The 17,352-nt window shown below is 44.1% G+C and overlaps 1 protein-coding gene across 2 annotated transcripts in view; it reads left to right on the top strand.

Annotated features, from left to right (window-relative positions):
• The window catches only part of LOC142742665 (E3 SUMO-protein ligase RanBP2-like), a 186,206-nt gene that overhangs the window by 32,528 nt on the left and 136,326 nt on the right, over nt 1-17,352 (top strand). For both annotated transcript variants that reach the window (XM_075852663.1, XM_075852662.1), the window contains exons 6-9: nt 4,641-4,780; nt 10,932-11,124; nt 11,210-11,294; nt 14,624-14,833. In XM_075852663.1, coding sequence (XP_075708778.1) covers nt 4,641-4,780; nt 10,932-11,124; nt 11,210-11,294; nt 14,624-14,833 — 628 coding nt within the window. The remainder of the gene's footprint in view (nt 1-4,640; nt 4,781-10,931; nt 11,125-11,209; nt 11,295-14,623; nt 14,834-17,352) is intronic.

Raw genomic sequence — 17,352 nt, 5'->3', positions numbered from 1 at the left:
TGCTTGCATAGCTCGGTATTACTTTGCTCCCAAACTCCTTTTCCGCTTGAGGCCAGGAGCAGAAGCCCTTAATATAGGGGTGCTACTTCCCAGCTCACCCCTTCCCTGTTCCTTTCACTGGTTTTGCAAGCCTCCTCCGCTGCGGATTTGATTGTATAGTAACTGAGCGTAGTATGCCATATTATTTGCTGCTTAGGTGGAGTAATTGTATTGCAGACTACCCTATTTTGCTAGACCGTGCAACGGACATTGCTGCACAGTTATTACAGACATCAGGCAGACAATTAAGGTCTAAACTTAAGGTTTCCGTTTTGAGGGGTTAACCCGACGTAAAGCTCCCACGGAACCCCTCAACAGAAGGGTAAAGCTGATGTGAACAGGCCCTTGCACAACGAAAGCAAAACGGATTCAAATAAAAATCCCATTGATTTTGAACGGATCCGTTTTTATCCGTTATTTTAATATTTAAAACGGATCAGAATAAGGGCTTGTCCACACAAAACGGAATTGCTGCAGAAAATTTCTGCAGCAATTCCGTTGAAAGTCAAAGGCTTTCCGCTGCGGCGAAAACGCACAATTTCCTGCGGTTTTAGCGGCAGAATATGGTGCGTAAATTGCGGCGGTTTTCCCAATGTTAGGAGATGGAGACGTCTCCTATGAAAAACGCAGCAATTCTGCACACTTTCTGTAGCAGGAATTGACGTGCTGCGGTCCGAAAAATACGCACCGCAGGTCAATTTAGTCTCTGAAATTTTACGCAGTGTGTGGATGAGATTTGTTAAGTCTCATCCACTATGCTTCTGCTGCGCTTTTGCTTTTTCCGGCTGGAAAAACTCTGCAATTCCAGACCATGTGGATGAGCCCTAAGGCTTCTTTCACTTCTGCGTCAGGGCTCCATTCTTACGTTCCGTCTGAACTTTCTGTCAAAAGGGAACCCTGACAAACAAACGGAAACCATAGTTTTCCATTTGCATCACCATTGACTTCAATGGTGATGGATGCAATGCAAATGGTTTCCGTTTTTCTTCGTTGTGCAAGTGTTCCATCGTACTGACTGAACGAATAGCGTAGTCTACTACGTTATTGCTTCCGTCAAAACGACGGAACCCTTGCACAACGGAGACAAACTGAAAACTTTTGCACCGGCCCCGTCACCATTGAAATCAATGGTGATTCAAACGGAAACCTAAAGTTTCCATTTCAGTCACGGTTCCGTTCTGATGGACCGTTCTGACGAAACGAACGGAGCTCTGGCGCAGATCTGAACGAAGCCTAATTGATTATACAACGTAAGAGTGAACTTGGCCTTAGGCTTCTTTTGCCTGGCATCTGCTCCTCGTGCCAGAGGGGGTTTGGTTGCTCACCATTCTCTTGGCAGTCCTTTGGTATAGGAGGTTCTCTATCATGCCATGCTTGAACAATATCCGACCACCTTCAAATCATCCTAGACACTCTACAGATATAATAAATTGTCTTCTGTGTTTTTTTTCTTTCATGGAAGCATGTTTGCCTGCTTTATCATAAGATTCTGGCACGCTGGGATCAATCTCCCTTCACTGGATCATTCTATTTTCTTCTGGTAGTATGTTGTGTACCCCATAAGTGGTATTCCTTTCCCCAGGGCTGCTCTTTTGCTGGTCATTTCCTCACTGAACTCTCCTAGAGGGGTGTCTACTCCCTTTTCGTTTGACTAGGTCAATGCGGTCACCTACTTGAACTTTTAAGTTGACCTACATCTCGGCAGTGCTTCCAGAGTCCACCACGTTCTTATTGTGGGTTGAGAGCCGGGTTCTTGCTCCCTTTGTGGTTCCAATTCTGGTAGTGGTCTTCTGGACAGTGGATGACTTTAGCAGAATACTGCACCCATGCAAGTCATCTTTTTAACCTTTCTCTGGTGTAGTTGATGTACTTATTCCCTTTCCTGCCTCTTCCCCCTAGGATTTTAAAGCGTATAACGGCTAAGGACTAACATAATCCTGTTGGCACAAGTCTTTCCTTGACTACTGTGGTCCCTCATTATCCTTTTCGGACAATTATTTTTTTTTTTCCCTGGCACATACTTCTGAGACTACCTCCTCTCTCGGATCAGTCTCCTAGCCCTTTCGAGTCACTACGTTTGGCATCACGCTACGTCACGCCATAGCCCTGAGATCTAGTGGTTTCTCTGGATGAGTCATCGCAACCCTTGCTGAATGCCAGATAACCTTCGCATATCTCATATTCTTCACAGAACATGGAAGCCTCGTTTACACTAGTTTTGAGGAATGTCTACACACTCCTTTTTCATTGATCAGGTTTTGTCTTTTCCTCAGCAGGGTTTGGGTCGTTGGCTTGGCCTTTGTTTCCTCCTTGACGGTCGGACTACTCTCCGATAGGTTTCCCCTCATCTCCCCTTATGTTCGGCCCATAACTCCTGAGGTTCTCGATCTGGTCTTGAAGTGACGCAGTTGCCCACTTTTTTTTTTTTTTTTTTTTTACTATTTTAGAGAATGCTCTCTACTACATCTCTATGTGGTCACAGCTCTCCTTGTCATCCAAGGCAATGCACTAAAGTTGGAGCTCATTCCTTAAGCCCTGTGGAGGCCCGTGGATTGTCATGAAATCTGTCTTCTGCTCATCAGGAGCGCTTCCTGTAACTGTCCACGCCTTACTCGGTCTTACGGAGTTGCATGCTTTTACATCCCCAAGTGGTTTTCTGGTTTTTAGATCCTGCAGGTAGCAGTGGGTAACTCGACGTGTTGTGCAATGTTCTAGTTCCTCCCCAGGGGACTGCTTTAGGACATCCCATAGTCTGTGTCCCTCAATAACTCAAACGAGAAAAGTGTCAAATGTTCTTCTTGTAGATTTGACTGGAGGGCCCTGCTTTTTTTTTTTTTTTTTTTTTTTTTTTTTCTCTTCCTCCTCTCTGGTATTTGGGCATTTACTGGTTCCTCTTGTTCGGGTTCGACCTATCAAGAGCTTTTTTTTTTTTTTCTAGGTTTACGGTTAACCTTCTGTTGGCTTCTCTTATTGCTCCTACTGCTTCTGTACAAATTAGCTAACACTTTAGTGTCGCTGCCTAGTGGCGGCAGCCTATACCCACGGTCTGTGTCCCCAATGAACTCTACGAGAAAAGGGTTTTAAGGTGAGTATTAGAAAAAACTTTTTGCATTTTCGAGGTATTGTGTTCTCCATTCATATTTATAGCTGCTTTTCTAAATTCAGATGGTTTAGTTTGGTCCATTCTTCTGTCTGACCTGTCCAAATAACATAGTTCTAACTGTGTGTAATGGACTCCATATGATCTGTCCTCTGAGCTCTCACAATGCGCTGCTCTCTGGTAATTGGTATCCAACTGAATTCTGCATTGACCTTTTTGCCCATAAAACATGTGTTTAAAACATGGTACAAGATAAGTAAAGCAAGTGATTTTACAAAGTGGCTTATGACCTGTTCACATCAGTGCTGCCTTCCGTTTAGGATTTCCGTTCGTCTGAGAGAATGGATTCCATTTGCATCACCATTGATGGTATTTTTTGTTTCTGTTTCTCTGTTCCGCTAGGTTTCTGTGTTTTTTTTTCCACCGAAACAATGTAGTCGGCAGCACTATTGCTTCTGTGAAAAAAATACGGAAACCTAGCGGAACGGAGGCAAACTGAAACCAACAAACAAAAAATAGCATTGAAATCCATGGTGATGCAAATGGAAGCGCTGCTTTCCGTTTGGCCTTCCGTTCATCTGTTCCTCTGATGGAACAGATAAACGGAAGCCAACGCTGATGTGAACAGGCCCTTAGCTTTCTATGCACAATGATTTTGTTTGTAGAAAGAGGGAGCTACAAAATGTGCACTGCTTCAGAGAAGAGATGTAGAACTCCAATTAGCGCATAGCTTCTTATATAACGCATTTTGTGGCTGTACCAAGCTTCTCTGGTGAATACAAAGATGAGATGGTGAAAAAAATGCTTTATACTGGCATACTCAAGAACTGTGTAAGGTCATTGGAGGGTAACTTCTCTCATAATTCACCTTATTAAAAGGAATCTATCTGATCAACTTGTACCAGCATTTGGTAGGTCTTTTGAAATCATACATAACTTTCATTTTTTTCTTATTTCCGGGTTTTCCTTTGATAATCTTTACTGCAATAATTATGCAAATTATGTTGGAAGTACCACTTGGGTGTTCCACGCCATCCAACCCCTAATTCGGCTCATGATTGACGTCCCCACGCTATTCAAACTTCACAGTTCTCATAGAAGTCCTGTTCTCGGCATGCGCAATCGGCCTTTGACGATATGCACCAGGCATATCGGGAGCAGCAGGTGCGTGAGACTTCTATGAAGTGAACCTTTGCAGAGCATAGTGGCCGTCAATCATGAACCGGGGGAGAAGTTAGGCAGGCTTAGATGGCTCAGACTGTCCGAGTGGCACTTCCAACGTTATTTGCATATTGAAATAAAGACCCTTATCTGATCAAAACAAGGAAATGGAAAGAAATCTAAAGGCATTTGGGCGCATGCTTTCAAAAGACCCCAAACGCTGGCAGTTTGGTTGGTCAAAATGATCTGACAGATTCCCCTTGAGCTGCATAAAAACAGCATCTTACTTATCCTTTTTTTTCTTTAACCATTACCCTTTTTGTTTTCATCTATATTCCAGGAATTCCTATCTGGTTATCCATCCTCTGAGAAAAACAACTGGAGAACATTTAACAAAGAACTGTTACTTGCACATTCAGACGTGGTCTTTCTAACGCTCTCCACTAGAGATGTGCCGGAAAGCAGGCTGGCACTTGAAAAGTAGGTTTACTCTATACATTTGTGTGTGCTAGCAGAATGTTATCCCAAGTAAACAAGCTTGTTTACACTGTTCCTGCATAATTGTGATTTTCATGGCTATAAAATGCCTTATAGTTTTAGTTTTCAGAATAGACTTGTAAGGGGTTGTATTTAATTAGAAAAAAAACATATTTTTCCAGAAGCGGCGCCATTGTTATCCATGTTTATTTCCTGCTATTGCAACTTTGGGCGATGCCAGACTTTTGGCGTTGCTTCCCCCGTTTATTTTGGCATACAATGTTTTTAAAGTCCTATTAATTTAGCTTTTGTCTTTCCAATATCTTGCTGCTTTCAATTTAGATCTGCTAATGGTGTTTGTGAGATGCCAACCTCTAAGACTGTGTATATACGCATGGGGAGAATTATTTTTTTTGACCAATCCAATTCCACCTCATTTTTAATAAAGCAGCAACCTAATTGCTTTGGGCAACTGCTTTACTCTGCCTTGTTGCTAGTTTTGATAAATATTCCCCTATATTGATTTTGCAACCAATAAGACAAAGGTTTTGTTCTTTCCCATCATGGCATTTCCCCTCTTCCTTCTAGCGGGGAAAAGGGTGTCGCTGCCCCCTACTTTCCTCAACTTCGGTCGGTTGCTCGGTATTTCAATGCACTGGTGCCACACGACATGAGCGCAAGCGCCTCTGTCGCTAGTCCGCCTAAAGGTCGTTCCCCTTTACTTCCCATCATTGTCCTACCGCTCAGCAGCTGTCAAACGGAAGTGACTTCCCTGCTGATCCTACAAATTTGGGGGTGAACTGGACTTCATGACAGGTGAGTATTACTACCTTACGGATTCTCCACCCGCTATAAGTGGGCCCTTTTCGTGCACCTATAGCACATATTTCTTGTGCATCTTCTGTGTGCCACTTTTTCCTCCTATCGTCGCTATAGGCAGGCCCTATGCTTGGTACCTTTGGCAGGGACACAGTCCCCTATGTCCCACATCTCCCAGCCACTTGGTCGTAAGATGGTGTTACAGGCATCTGTGGAGTAGATACTTACATCCTTTCTTCTTCTGTTCTCGCCCATGTGGACTGCTTTGGGGGCGTCCTAGTCTGCCCCCACCCCCTGATTCGAACAAGAATATTGGCTCTTTTGAGTACTCACCACGAAATCCTTTACTTGTTCAGTCCATTAGGGGACACTGCTAGCACCCTTTTGTTATGAAGTTGATAAGGTCTTCCTTCAGACATGATTCTCTTATTTTGTGCTGATATTCTTTCTATTACTTTGTGTTCTGCTCCTCCTACTGCTTCTGTACAGACTTACTAGCTCAGTGCCTGTGATAGGGGTATATGCTGTAGGAGGGACAGGCACTTCAATTTATTATTTTTTTTAAATTCTTAGTTTTACACCTTTTTTAGTGGCAACATCATATACCAATGGTCCGTGTCCCCCCAGTGGACTGGTTTAGAAAAATGTTGCAATGAGCACTCAGAAAATCTTATTTTAGTTTAGATTCACATGTGACAAATGTTGCAGATTTGATTTCTGTTCTGAAAAATGTTTGTTCAGCAGCATGTTGATGAGATTTTCTCATCTCCACATAATACTGTAATCCATTGTATTTTCTATGCAGTAAATTTGCAGTATTTCCATCCTGTGAATTCAGCCTTACTGTACCAGTTTACACTCTCCATATTACACCTGTCTGCAGATTTAACCATGCTGTTACCACTGTAATAGTTTGTGTGGCCAGTCTGAACCCCTCTGTACTAATTGTCTGGGACGAAGCCAACCTGTCAGTGAATTGCTGCATGTTGCCCACCGCTCTGCCCCCAGACCGGAACTTCCTTGGCGGCATCCGACCTCATTAAAGGTTTGGAGTCCATGGGAGGCATGTTGAGTCAGTTTCCAATTCTGCGCTGGCTGCAGAACAGACGTCCAAACCTTCCTCCATGTTCAACAGCTTTATCATGACTGCTAGAGACCCCTTACATGGTCTAGCTGATAAAAACTGAAGGTGTATTTGATTTGGCTACGCAGTTATAGCGAGCATCAGACAGCCACATTACCCCCTTACGTGGACTGAGTATTCGTATTATACGGATTACCTTCTCTTGTTAGACAGTGTAATTCAATGTAGAATAGAAAAAATTGATCCAGCGCTGGAGGGGTGTTTTAAAAAGGAACGTATTCCCAAATTTATTCGTATCAAAACATATAAAAGTTCGGTAACAGGCAGACTTGGTATCAAGGCAGCAACCGGTAGGTATAGTGAGCCTACGCGTTTCAAGCACGTCAAGTGCTCTTAGTAATGGCTATCATTCATCAGAGCTATCCTTTTTAAAACACTCCTCCAGCACTGGATCAATTTTTTCTATTCTACTACTATCTACCGTGGACCGTTGCGGAGACCCCAGCGAAGCAGGAGTGTTGGGCTGGTGAGCTGGAGGTTTCCTCCCCATGTTCTAGTGTAATTCAATGCTAGTTGAAATGTCAGAACTTAGAGGCGAGATGCCTCGCCCGGTTGGCAGCAGACTGCCTTTTTTTGCTTTTATACTTGGTGCTTCTGCTAAATTTAATGTGCTCAGTTGAATACTTTGCCCTGCTTGCTTGGTTTCAAGAAGGCCACCTGTGGCCCTGTCTTCTGAATTGGTTCCTACTGAGCAGGACCAGGTACAGTCCTTGCCTCTGTCAGCAGACTACATTTTATTTTTTTCTAGAGGTCTCAATCTACAATGGGTATTTTGGGCCGCCTAATTGACAAACCTTCCCAGGAGGCTGCCCTCTGAACCTTCGGGGGTGGGTTTACCTCGAGATGGACTGTGTAATAGCGCTACAGCTGGTTTTCAGCCCTTCTCCGGAGGTTTGCTGGCGAGGACTTATTAGAGGGGAGGGCTCTGTTCTCTAATCAGACTTCGATGCTGAATACTCTCCAAATGGACTGTTTTAATGCCTCAGTCCGTGAAACTCCTGATCAAAGCCCCTGGACCCTCCACTAGAGCCGTGAGGGTTTCTCCTTTCAGAGGACTTTTGGTCTCTTTTTTTTTCTTTTTTACCGAACTACTCTTGCTTTGCCAAAGTCCTCTCAGAAAAATGGAAGCACCCAGACAAGTGGTTCTCCCACTGCAAACACCGGATCTGATAATCCTACTGGCCAAGTGTGTTAGCTTTGCCAAAGGTAGGCTTGCTGGGCTTGTCAGACTAAGCCTATGTCTTTCCCCAGGGCAGGCACTACCTCTCTTGAATTGCCAGAGCATCTTGCCCACAAGTGATAATTGGTGAAGTGGCACCTATTTACTTCTCCAGGAAAGTACCCTAGCGAATAATCTATGGCCGCAGGCAAACTTTGACTAGGTCCATTGCTTTGACTGTTTGTATACCGCGTTCTTTGACTCACAGCTGTGGCAGCTGATCCAGCTTCCAATCGATTTCTCACAGAGCTCCTCGTTGCTGACTGCCGTCTCCTTGACGACGGGAATGATTACCTGAGGCTCCCCCCGGCTTGTGCTTTCACTCACGCCTGAGTGATCGTGACACCTAATATGCCTCCCTAATGTTCTAGCTTTATAGTCTTTTCTTTTTTTTAATTTTTTTTATCTATTTTGTAATTTTTATCCCCTATCGTGGGAAAATGCAGCTTTTTGCCAGCTCCTTCCTGGCGCAACATATTCCATAATCAAGTTCTGCAGGATCCTCCCCTTCATATGTGTCAGCCCTCTGTTGGGCCTTCTCGAGTACTGAGCAGGGTACCTTGTTGTTTTTTTTTTTTTAAAAATCTTGGTTTAGTCACATCTTCGCATGGGTCTGCAAAGTAGACTCTTCAAGCTACAAAATTGAGCTTGTCTGTGCTTCCAGACTGCTTTTTTTTTTGCTCCAGGTTTTTTTGTTAACCCCAAGGAGGATGGGTCAGGACGCCCCATCTTGGACCTAAAGTTTCATCCAATCATTTTTTAGGTTCGACACTTTTTTTAATGGAATCACTGAATGGCGATCAGGTCTTCTTGACAGTGGATATCTAGTTCAGTCCTCTGGCGCTAACATAGCTTTGTAGTTCCATCTTGCTGGTCAGTGGGTAGCTTTTCCCTGACACCTGGTGACGTTCATGAAGGTGCTCTCCATGGCCGTTCTCCAGTCCAGGAGATACCATGCCTGGACTGCATCTGGGTGTAGTTCCATTTTGGTAAGTTTTCAAACCACAATGGACACCCTTGCTCCCTCTTCTCTAGGCGGATAATCTTCCTAACCATGGTTTTCATTCCAGGGTTCATCCTATTGAGGCCATTCTGACCAGAGAGGGTGGTCATTTCACCCTCTGGTGTTTGCAGTGGATGCTCCGATCATTCCCTGGGGGATCCGTACTTTCTACTGTTCATTTTCCCTCTGCTGCTTCTAGGTCCCTTTTTTTTTTTTTTTTTTTTCTCCCCCAGACGGATGCAAACAGGGCATTCCAATATCCAATATGCCTTGTTGGGTGGGCGTGGTACACCCACGTGTTTTTTTGTTTTTTTTTTGGGGTTTTTTTTCTGGCCAGTATCCCCTGGCATCTCCCTATCACGGATGACCAACTCTTTCAAAGTTCGGTATTCCACCAGCCCATAGTTTGAAACCAGGACAGTTCAAGCCACAGTCTGGAGGTCGTGTGGTTCTCCGAAGAGATCATATCTTCTGGCTTTCAGCATAGATATTAACACATCTTGTATTTCCCACAAGACTTAAGTCTTATTTTGCAAATCTAAGGAATGACTCCATCCTCCTACCTTCTTTTCTTCAACAGGGTTGGGGCTTGGTTTTATTTTCCTCCCTGACATCATAATTCTACAATTGGGGGGTTGCTCCTCCAGCTCTCCTCATCTTCACCTCACAACTCCTTGGGACCATGGCCGGCCTTGGATACGTTCGACCAGTGCGATCGCACCGGGTGCCAGCCGCCACACTGCTATAGACGTGCCAGCGGGTGTGTGTATCCCCGCGCCGTTGCAACTACCAGCGGGGATACACACACTAACTACAGTCGCCTTTCCGCCCGGGCGCTTAACTTAGTGGCCGTCGCTACCGCTGTAGCAGCCATAGCAGCTGCTAGCGGCGACACCCGGCATGAGGGCGGTGGCGCCGCTAGCAGCTGCTGCGGCTGCTATAGCTGTAACGACGGCAATATAGCAGAGCAGGGGGGTATCTTCCTGCTCTATCTACTAGCGCCACTGTAGCTCCCTGAAGGAGTGGAATCCCCATGTATGGGCAGTGACATTAGGGGAAACTCCTGAAGCGGAATCCCCGTCTACAGCGTTGCAGACGAAGCCAATAACGTCATGGACACAGACGACAGGAGCTTCTCCTGGAGTGGAATCGACTGTCACAGCGTCAGAAAAGCTGTGGACGGGGATTCCGCTTCAGTAGTTTCCACTGATGTCACTGTCCATATATGGACAGAGACATCAAGCAGTGCTCCAGGGGCGGAAGCCCCGGCCACATGGGGATTCCGCTCCTTCATGGAGCTACAGTGGCGCTATCCCTATCTATTCTGGAAGGTGTTGTGGGGGGGGGGGGGGTTCTATCTACAAGGGGGCTGTGGACTGTGTGGCACTACCTACAAAAAAGGACAACTGTGCAGGAGCACACAAAATACCCAGCTTTCCCGGCTATCAAATAAATGTGTGGAAATAAACGAAGATAAAACTTTTATTCTAGCTAAAAGGATTAATCCTTTAGCTAGACTAAATAAAAGTTTATATCTTGGTCCTTTTAGGTCCTTGCAGACCGGGAGGCCATTATTAGGCCTCCAGTTGCTGTTGCAGCCACCGTCAACCCAGTAATTACTTTGCTGAGGTGCCGGTGGCTAAAAACCCCTCAGATGCTGCAAGCTCTATTAAAATCAGCATCTGAGGGGTTAGTCAGCCGGATCGGAGGCTAGCTCCGGTCCTAGCCGTTCCATCATGGTGCCAGCTGTAACCTACAGCTGGCACCCAGCGGTTATGGTGTGGGCTCAGCTCTGCACTATCACCGCGACATAATGGTACTTCGCTTTGCGGGAACCCTTGCCCGACAGCGCCGTATATTTACACGACGGATGTCAGGAAGGGGTTGAGATTATACATCAGTTGTTACCTTTAAAAAGGATTGTTAATTTTAATATGTTAACTCATATTTTATTTTATTTTTTTTAAAGTTTTGATCAGGCACTCCTGTCAATAAAACCACATGTGAATGGCACAGATGATCTCTCTATAACGTTTTCTGAAATGCGTGGCCATTACTACATGCATGCTGGAACTCTGTTACTAAAAATGGCTCAACATAGTGAAGTTCAGTGGAAGGCCTTGTTAGAACCTTCTGCTCTTTGCTATCTTCTTGCTTTCCAGGTAGGTGAATAGATTTTTAGTATTGTGTGGTCAGTCATTTTTCTACTTATTCAATCCAACAATGTAAATTTGTTCCTATGTTTAGGTTCCATGGAATAAGCCGATAAAGGGCGATGAAGGCTCATATAATATTCTTGAAGGTTTAGCCTGTGACCGTCAGAGTCAATCAGGTACTGGATGATTTTATTGACCATTATACTAAAGTTGGCTGGACAATATCTATATAAACGTTTCTGCAGCTTTACAACTATAAACTTTTTTACGCCGCATTTTATAAGCACTTGGATATATGATTGAACTGCAAGATGTCATCCTTCAGAACATGCTATATAACGCCTTTCCGTGTGTATGCTGATGGAAATAATTAATTACGGCGGGCATGAGGGGCTTGTTCCAACAATTGAATACTGGGTGAGATTTACTGAGAATTAAGTAGTTGCCCCTAGCAACCAATCAGATTCTGCTTTTCGGGTAGGGACACACACGGCGTGTTGTGGGCAGATACGCTGCGTCAAGCTTCGCAGCATATCCTCCTTGAACACCGCAGGGAAAGCCGTCTGAAAAATCTCACCACAATGTGAGACTGGAGAAGCAGGGAACTCTGGCTATTTTATTTTTTCTTGCAATGTATGCGACGGAATCTCTGCGATTCCGCTGCAAATGTCGCAACGCACACCACTTTGTTGTAGGTTTAAGCACACTATTGAATTCAATGAGGAAAACCCACAACAAAAGAGCTGTGATTCCGTAGCATTAATTGACATGCTGCGGTTGAGGAAACCACACCGCAGGTCAATTTGTGTGTACTTTCAGCAGCTTTTTTCCACTGTGTGGGGATGAGATTTGTTGAAATTTCACCCACACGGCTGCTACTGTAATACCCTGCGGATTTTCTGCAATTAGTTACGGAAAATCCGCCAGGGTTTACGCTGTGTTCCTACCCTTCATTTTTCAGGAGGACCTTTGGGAAATTAAAAAAAAATAAAAAATATGAGCAACCACAACAGTTTCTGGCTTGTCACTGGGGAACCCAAAAGGCTTTGAGTATAGGCTGCTGCTACTAGAAGGCAACACTAAGCAAAAACGTGTCATCTCCTACATAGGCTATACCTTCAGACACTGAGCTAATCGGTTTTAGCTTACGGTCTGTAGGAGGCAGACCTCACTGCTTATGAAGCAGTCAGGTTTTTTTTTCCCCCCCCTGTTTCACACAGCTAATCCTACCGTGCCCTTGTCCCCTGCCAGACGAGCACCAGAGCTCTGGTCACCGACCAGCCCAAGGGTCACCCAGCTTTCTGCTTGCTCTCTCTACCAAGTACCCCACTTCAGCACCTGGCCTTCTCCCTCGTCTCCCCCCTCCTTGCCTGGGCATCCCGCCACAGCATTTTGTTCCTCTGCGACCCCCATGTCCACCTTTGGGCTCTTCCACCTCTCCCCAGGCCCAGCTCTCTCTCCATGGGCATGTCGCCACGCGGCCTGACAATTGCACTATTTGAGATCCTGGCTCCATTGTGGCCGTCTAAGCCGCGCTGTTTGGGAGTAGTGGGCCAAGCTTTTTTCCACACTCCTCCTTTGCCAACACCTGTCCCCTCGCCCGTTTTTCTCCTGATACTTTGATTTGGGAAAATCCAGCCTAATAGGCAGCACTAATTTAGGTCCAGGATATATTGCATCCTACTAGGCTTTTCTGATGCATTTGGCAGTGTTTCACCTCCTCCTATGCCCACTCAGTACAGACTAACTCTGCCATCCTCTTGTCCTTTGCACCCAGAACAAGGTCCCTTAAAGGGGTTATCTGGGAAGTTAGATTTTTTTCTTACGGGCTGTAAATTAAAGAAAGAAAACAAAAAAGCAATACTTTGCTATCCTTGCCCCGGCAATCCAGCGCTGTTGCTCCAATGGCAGTACCGCTGCTTGTTTACATGCAAGTAGCATGTGACCGCTGCAACCAATCACTCATATGGGACAGTTTTAACCTGGAAAACATTCCAGATAGCGGTACCGGTGCCTGTCACTTCGTTATGAGGGTTTATCCTTTTGAAATATCAATTATTTTCCAAATCATTTGGTTGCAGGTCTCTTAAGGAGTTCCACTGTACTTTTTAGTGTCGGTCTTGTTTGATTCAACTTGTGAACAAACTCTTATAGGCCTCCTCTTTGCTAACTCTGGTCTTTGATACAGGACTGGATAAGATTATCTCTGAGGCAACTGGTGGCAAGCACCTCTGCATGTGGATTAGCCCTCGCTTGTGCTGTGGGCAGGCTACTTCACGTTTAGCACTCTTGGATTGGTCTCGTCTCGAATGTATGGCTTGAAGTAGGCCCTCCGGTCTACAAAACCGCTGTTTAGGTCTGTTTCTCCTAGCCTTCAAGCTGTGAACTACCTCCTCCAGAGCAATTTCGCCTTCGTTAATCAGGAGAACTTTTTTTTGGCGGGTATTCACGCAAGTCTTTTTGCATTCCCCAAGATGGGCAGCTCTAGCTGCTCCTTCCTTGATCTAACGCACCTAAGACCTTTTTTTTTCAGAGGGTTTTCTTTCTGTAGTGGTCATGCGATACTTAGACGACATCCTGGTGACTTCTTCCTCCCTTTCTGAAACTGGGACAGCCTTAATGTTTAATGTCATCCTAGACACCCTCTTGCCCTTTCCTCTCTCCATCTAAGAGGTATTTACTACAGTGTCACTTGCCACTTCATCAGGCCATTCTGGGTTGCTGGGATAGATATCCAACTTTGCTGGATCATCCTCCTTCCCCTGGTACATTGTACACCCCTACAGCGGGTTCTTTTCTCCAGCCATTCCCGAGGGCCACTCCTTTTCCTTGTCTCTTCTTCGCTGGACTACCCCCCTAGAGGGGCATTCAATCCTGTTTAGTCTGATAATACCACCGCTGTCGTCTAGCCCAGCAGTATTTCCAGAGTCAGCCAGTTTCCTATTATGGGTTGAGACATGTTCCACCGCTGGCCCAAATTCTGTCTACTAGGTAGCGGACTTTTTCAATGGAGGACGTCTACACCCAGGCAAGTTATTACCTGCAACGTCATGCTGCTCCCCCCCTGTTTCTATCCACTTAGATGCCACGGGCGCTTTTGACCACTGCATATAAGGGGTTAAACTAGCGTGACCCCACTTGAGCAGGGCCTTGCTCGTTCTACTGATGTGTTGTCTGTTACACAGTGCTGACACAATTGTTCTATGGAGTAGACTCAACCCATGAGCCTGCTCTATACCCCCCTCCCCCTGACCTGCGCCATATACGGTATATACGCAGATTTTGGGACGGTGTTAAATAGAACCTATGCTGGGGAAAACTGAAAAAAATGCAGGATACAAGTCAAATGGGCAGAAATGGTGTTATTACCCTCGTACCCACATATGACAGCTTATTCTGAAGTCACCAGAAAGGTTAGGTATGCTTTAAATGAGTTTCCATTATATATTTCCTGTACTGCAGCTCTATGAAAATATTAATGTTTCTTGTTTCACATTCTAAACAGGACACTTGCTACTGACATTGAGCCATGGCCACGATGACTTCCTCACAAATATTGCAGAAACGTTTGCTAATAAGAGTGGTCAAGGTATTTTGCTGAAGTTTCTGTTTGAAGACCATTTGTCAATGGAGAACTCGTATCTTGGCACTGATGACATTGGAGATGTAATTTGTCAGCCACCAGACTTAAATGATCTGCGACATTATGACCATGGTAAGGCTTATTTTTGAGTCCTCTCCTTGAATTAGAATTTTCCTGTCCTATACATTATTAAAAATAGTAATGAAATGATGGTTACACTTTAATACCTTAATGACCGCCTATGTGTTTTCTCGGTGACCATTAAGGGTACTCATACCGCCATGAAAAGGCAGCGCTGTGACATAAGCCCTGGTCTAGCTGGCTGGATAGAAATCGGCATCGATCCTGCCAATTTAACACCTTGAAGCCGCAGCCAATATTGCAAAATCTAAGTGGTTTTAGAGGGAGGGCGCTCCCTATCACCCTATCGGCACACCTGTGATGCAATCACGAGGTGCCGATGGCTCTTATGATAGCCGTGGGACTAACCAAGGCCACCAAGTTCCCTAGTGGGACTAAAAAAAAATAAGTTCATAATTAAAATCCCAAGTGAAAAACAAAATGAAAAACAGACTTTTTCACCTTACAAAATGCTTTCTTATGAAGAAATTAAAGCTACACATTTGGTCCGTAACGACTCAAACTATAAAACGATTACATTATTTAACCCGTACGGTAAACGGCATAAAAAAAAATAAAATAAACTATTCCAGAATTACGTTTTTCTGTTAATCCTGGTTTCCAAAAATATGATAAAAAGTGATCAAAATTTGTAAGTACCCCAAGATGGTACAAGTGGTCCTCCTAAAAAATAAAATTAGCAGTCATATAGCTTCATAAACGGAAAAACAAAGAAATTATGGCTCTTAAAATATGGCAACCTAAAAATAAATTTTTAGACATTAACGATTGGCTGAAAGTTGGTGTTTATACCGCATGGTAAACTTGAAGATGCAAAAAAGAATGGCAACAACTTTTTTTTTTTTTCCCCATCACTTCTCCATTAACTTCAAAAGTTAATCCATAAATTATACGTGCCCCAAAATGGTGTTATTTTAAAAAAACAACTTGTCAGCAAAAGACATGTCCTTATACAGCTATGTCAGCAAAAAATAAGTTATCTCAATTCGGCGATGGAGACATTAACCCCTTACTGACCACCAATATGCCTTTTCACGGCGGTCACTAAGGAGCTTTAGGCTAGGCCGTCGCCTTTTCACGGCGGCCTAGTCTAAGTCCTGCACGGGTATCCCGTGCAGGCTGGAGCCGGTGCTCGGTTGTCTGTTGACAGCCGGGCACCTGCACCAACGCCTGCGATTGAAGTTCACTTTGATCGCGGCCGTTTAACCTGTTTATCTATTTATCTTGTTTACTGAGGGAGTGATCTCCCTCTGTCACCCATCGGCGGCCAGCAAATGCAATCGCGGGCCTCTGGTGTCATGGTAGCCTCTTATTATAGGGAAAAAATGAAATCGTTTAAAAACAGTACACATATTTGGTATCACCACGTTCGTAACGACCCAACCTATAAAACTATAGTGTTATTTTTACCGCACGTGAACGCCGCAAAAAAACCAAACTAAAAACCATGCCAGAATCACTATTTTTTTTTTTTTTGGTCACCACCCCTCCCAAAATATTGTATAAAAAGTGATCAAAAAGTCGCATGTACCCGAAAATAGTGCCAATAAAAACTACAACCCGTCCCGCAAAAAACAAGCCCTACCACCGCTTTTTTGACTGAAAAATAAAAGTTACGGCTCTCAGAATATGGTGACAGAAAATAAATTATTTTATAAAGAAGTGATTTTATTGTGGAAACGCTGCAAAACATAAAAAAACTATATACATATGGTATCGCCGTAATCGTACCGACCCGCAGAATAAAGTAAAATTATGAACGACGTAATAAAGAATTTAAAACGCCCAAATCGCTATTTTTAGTCACCAAAGCTCTAAATAAAACTGATCAAAAAGTTGCATTTACCAAAAAATGGTACCAATAAAAAAGCAGCTCGTCCTGCCAAAAATAAGCCCTCACACCGCTCAATTCATGGAAAAATAAAGTTATGGCATTTGGAAGGCGGGGAGTGAAAAACTAAAATGGAAAAGCAAAAAAGGATCAGTCCTGCAAAGGTTAATTTCTATAAAAAAAAAAAATTACCACGTGGGGTATTGTCATACTCGGGAGAGATTGCGTTACAAATTTAGGGCGACTTTTTCTCTTATTCCTTGTGAAAATGAAAAAATGCAACATTTTAGTGGACAAAAATGTTTATATTCATTTTCACGGCCTAATTCTACTAAATTCTGCAAAAAACCTGTGTGGTATAAATACTTACTATACCCCTAGACAAATTCCTTGAGGGGTGTAGTTTCCCAAATGGGGTCACTTTTGGGGGGTTTCCACAGTTTTGTTCCCTCCAGGGTGTTGCAATCGCGACATGGCACTAAAAACCAATCCAGCAAAATCTGCGATCCAAATGGTGCTCCCTCCCTTCTGAGCCCTGCTGTGGGTCCAAACAGCAGTTTATTACTACATATGCAGTAGTTCCGTAATCGGGAGAAAATGCTTTACAAATGTTGGGGTGCATTTTCTTCTTTATTCCTTGTAAATATTAAAAATTTCTGTTTTTTTTCAGAAAAAAAAG

Source organism: Rhinoderma darwinii, chromosome 2, assembly GCF_050947455.1.
Source record: "Rhinoderma darwinii isolate aRhiDar2 chromosome 2, aRhiDar2.hap1, whole genome shotgun sequence".
NCBI lineage: Eukaryota > Metazoa > Chordata > Amphibia > Anura > Rhinodermatidae > Rhinoderma > Rhinoderma darwinii.
This window is presented reverse-complemented; position numbering and strand designations above follow the sequence as displayed.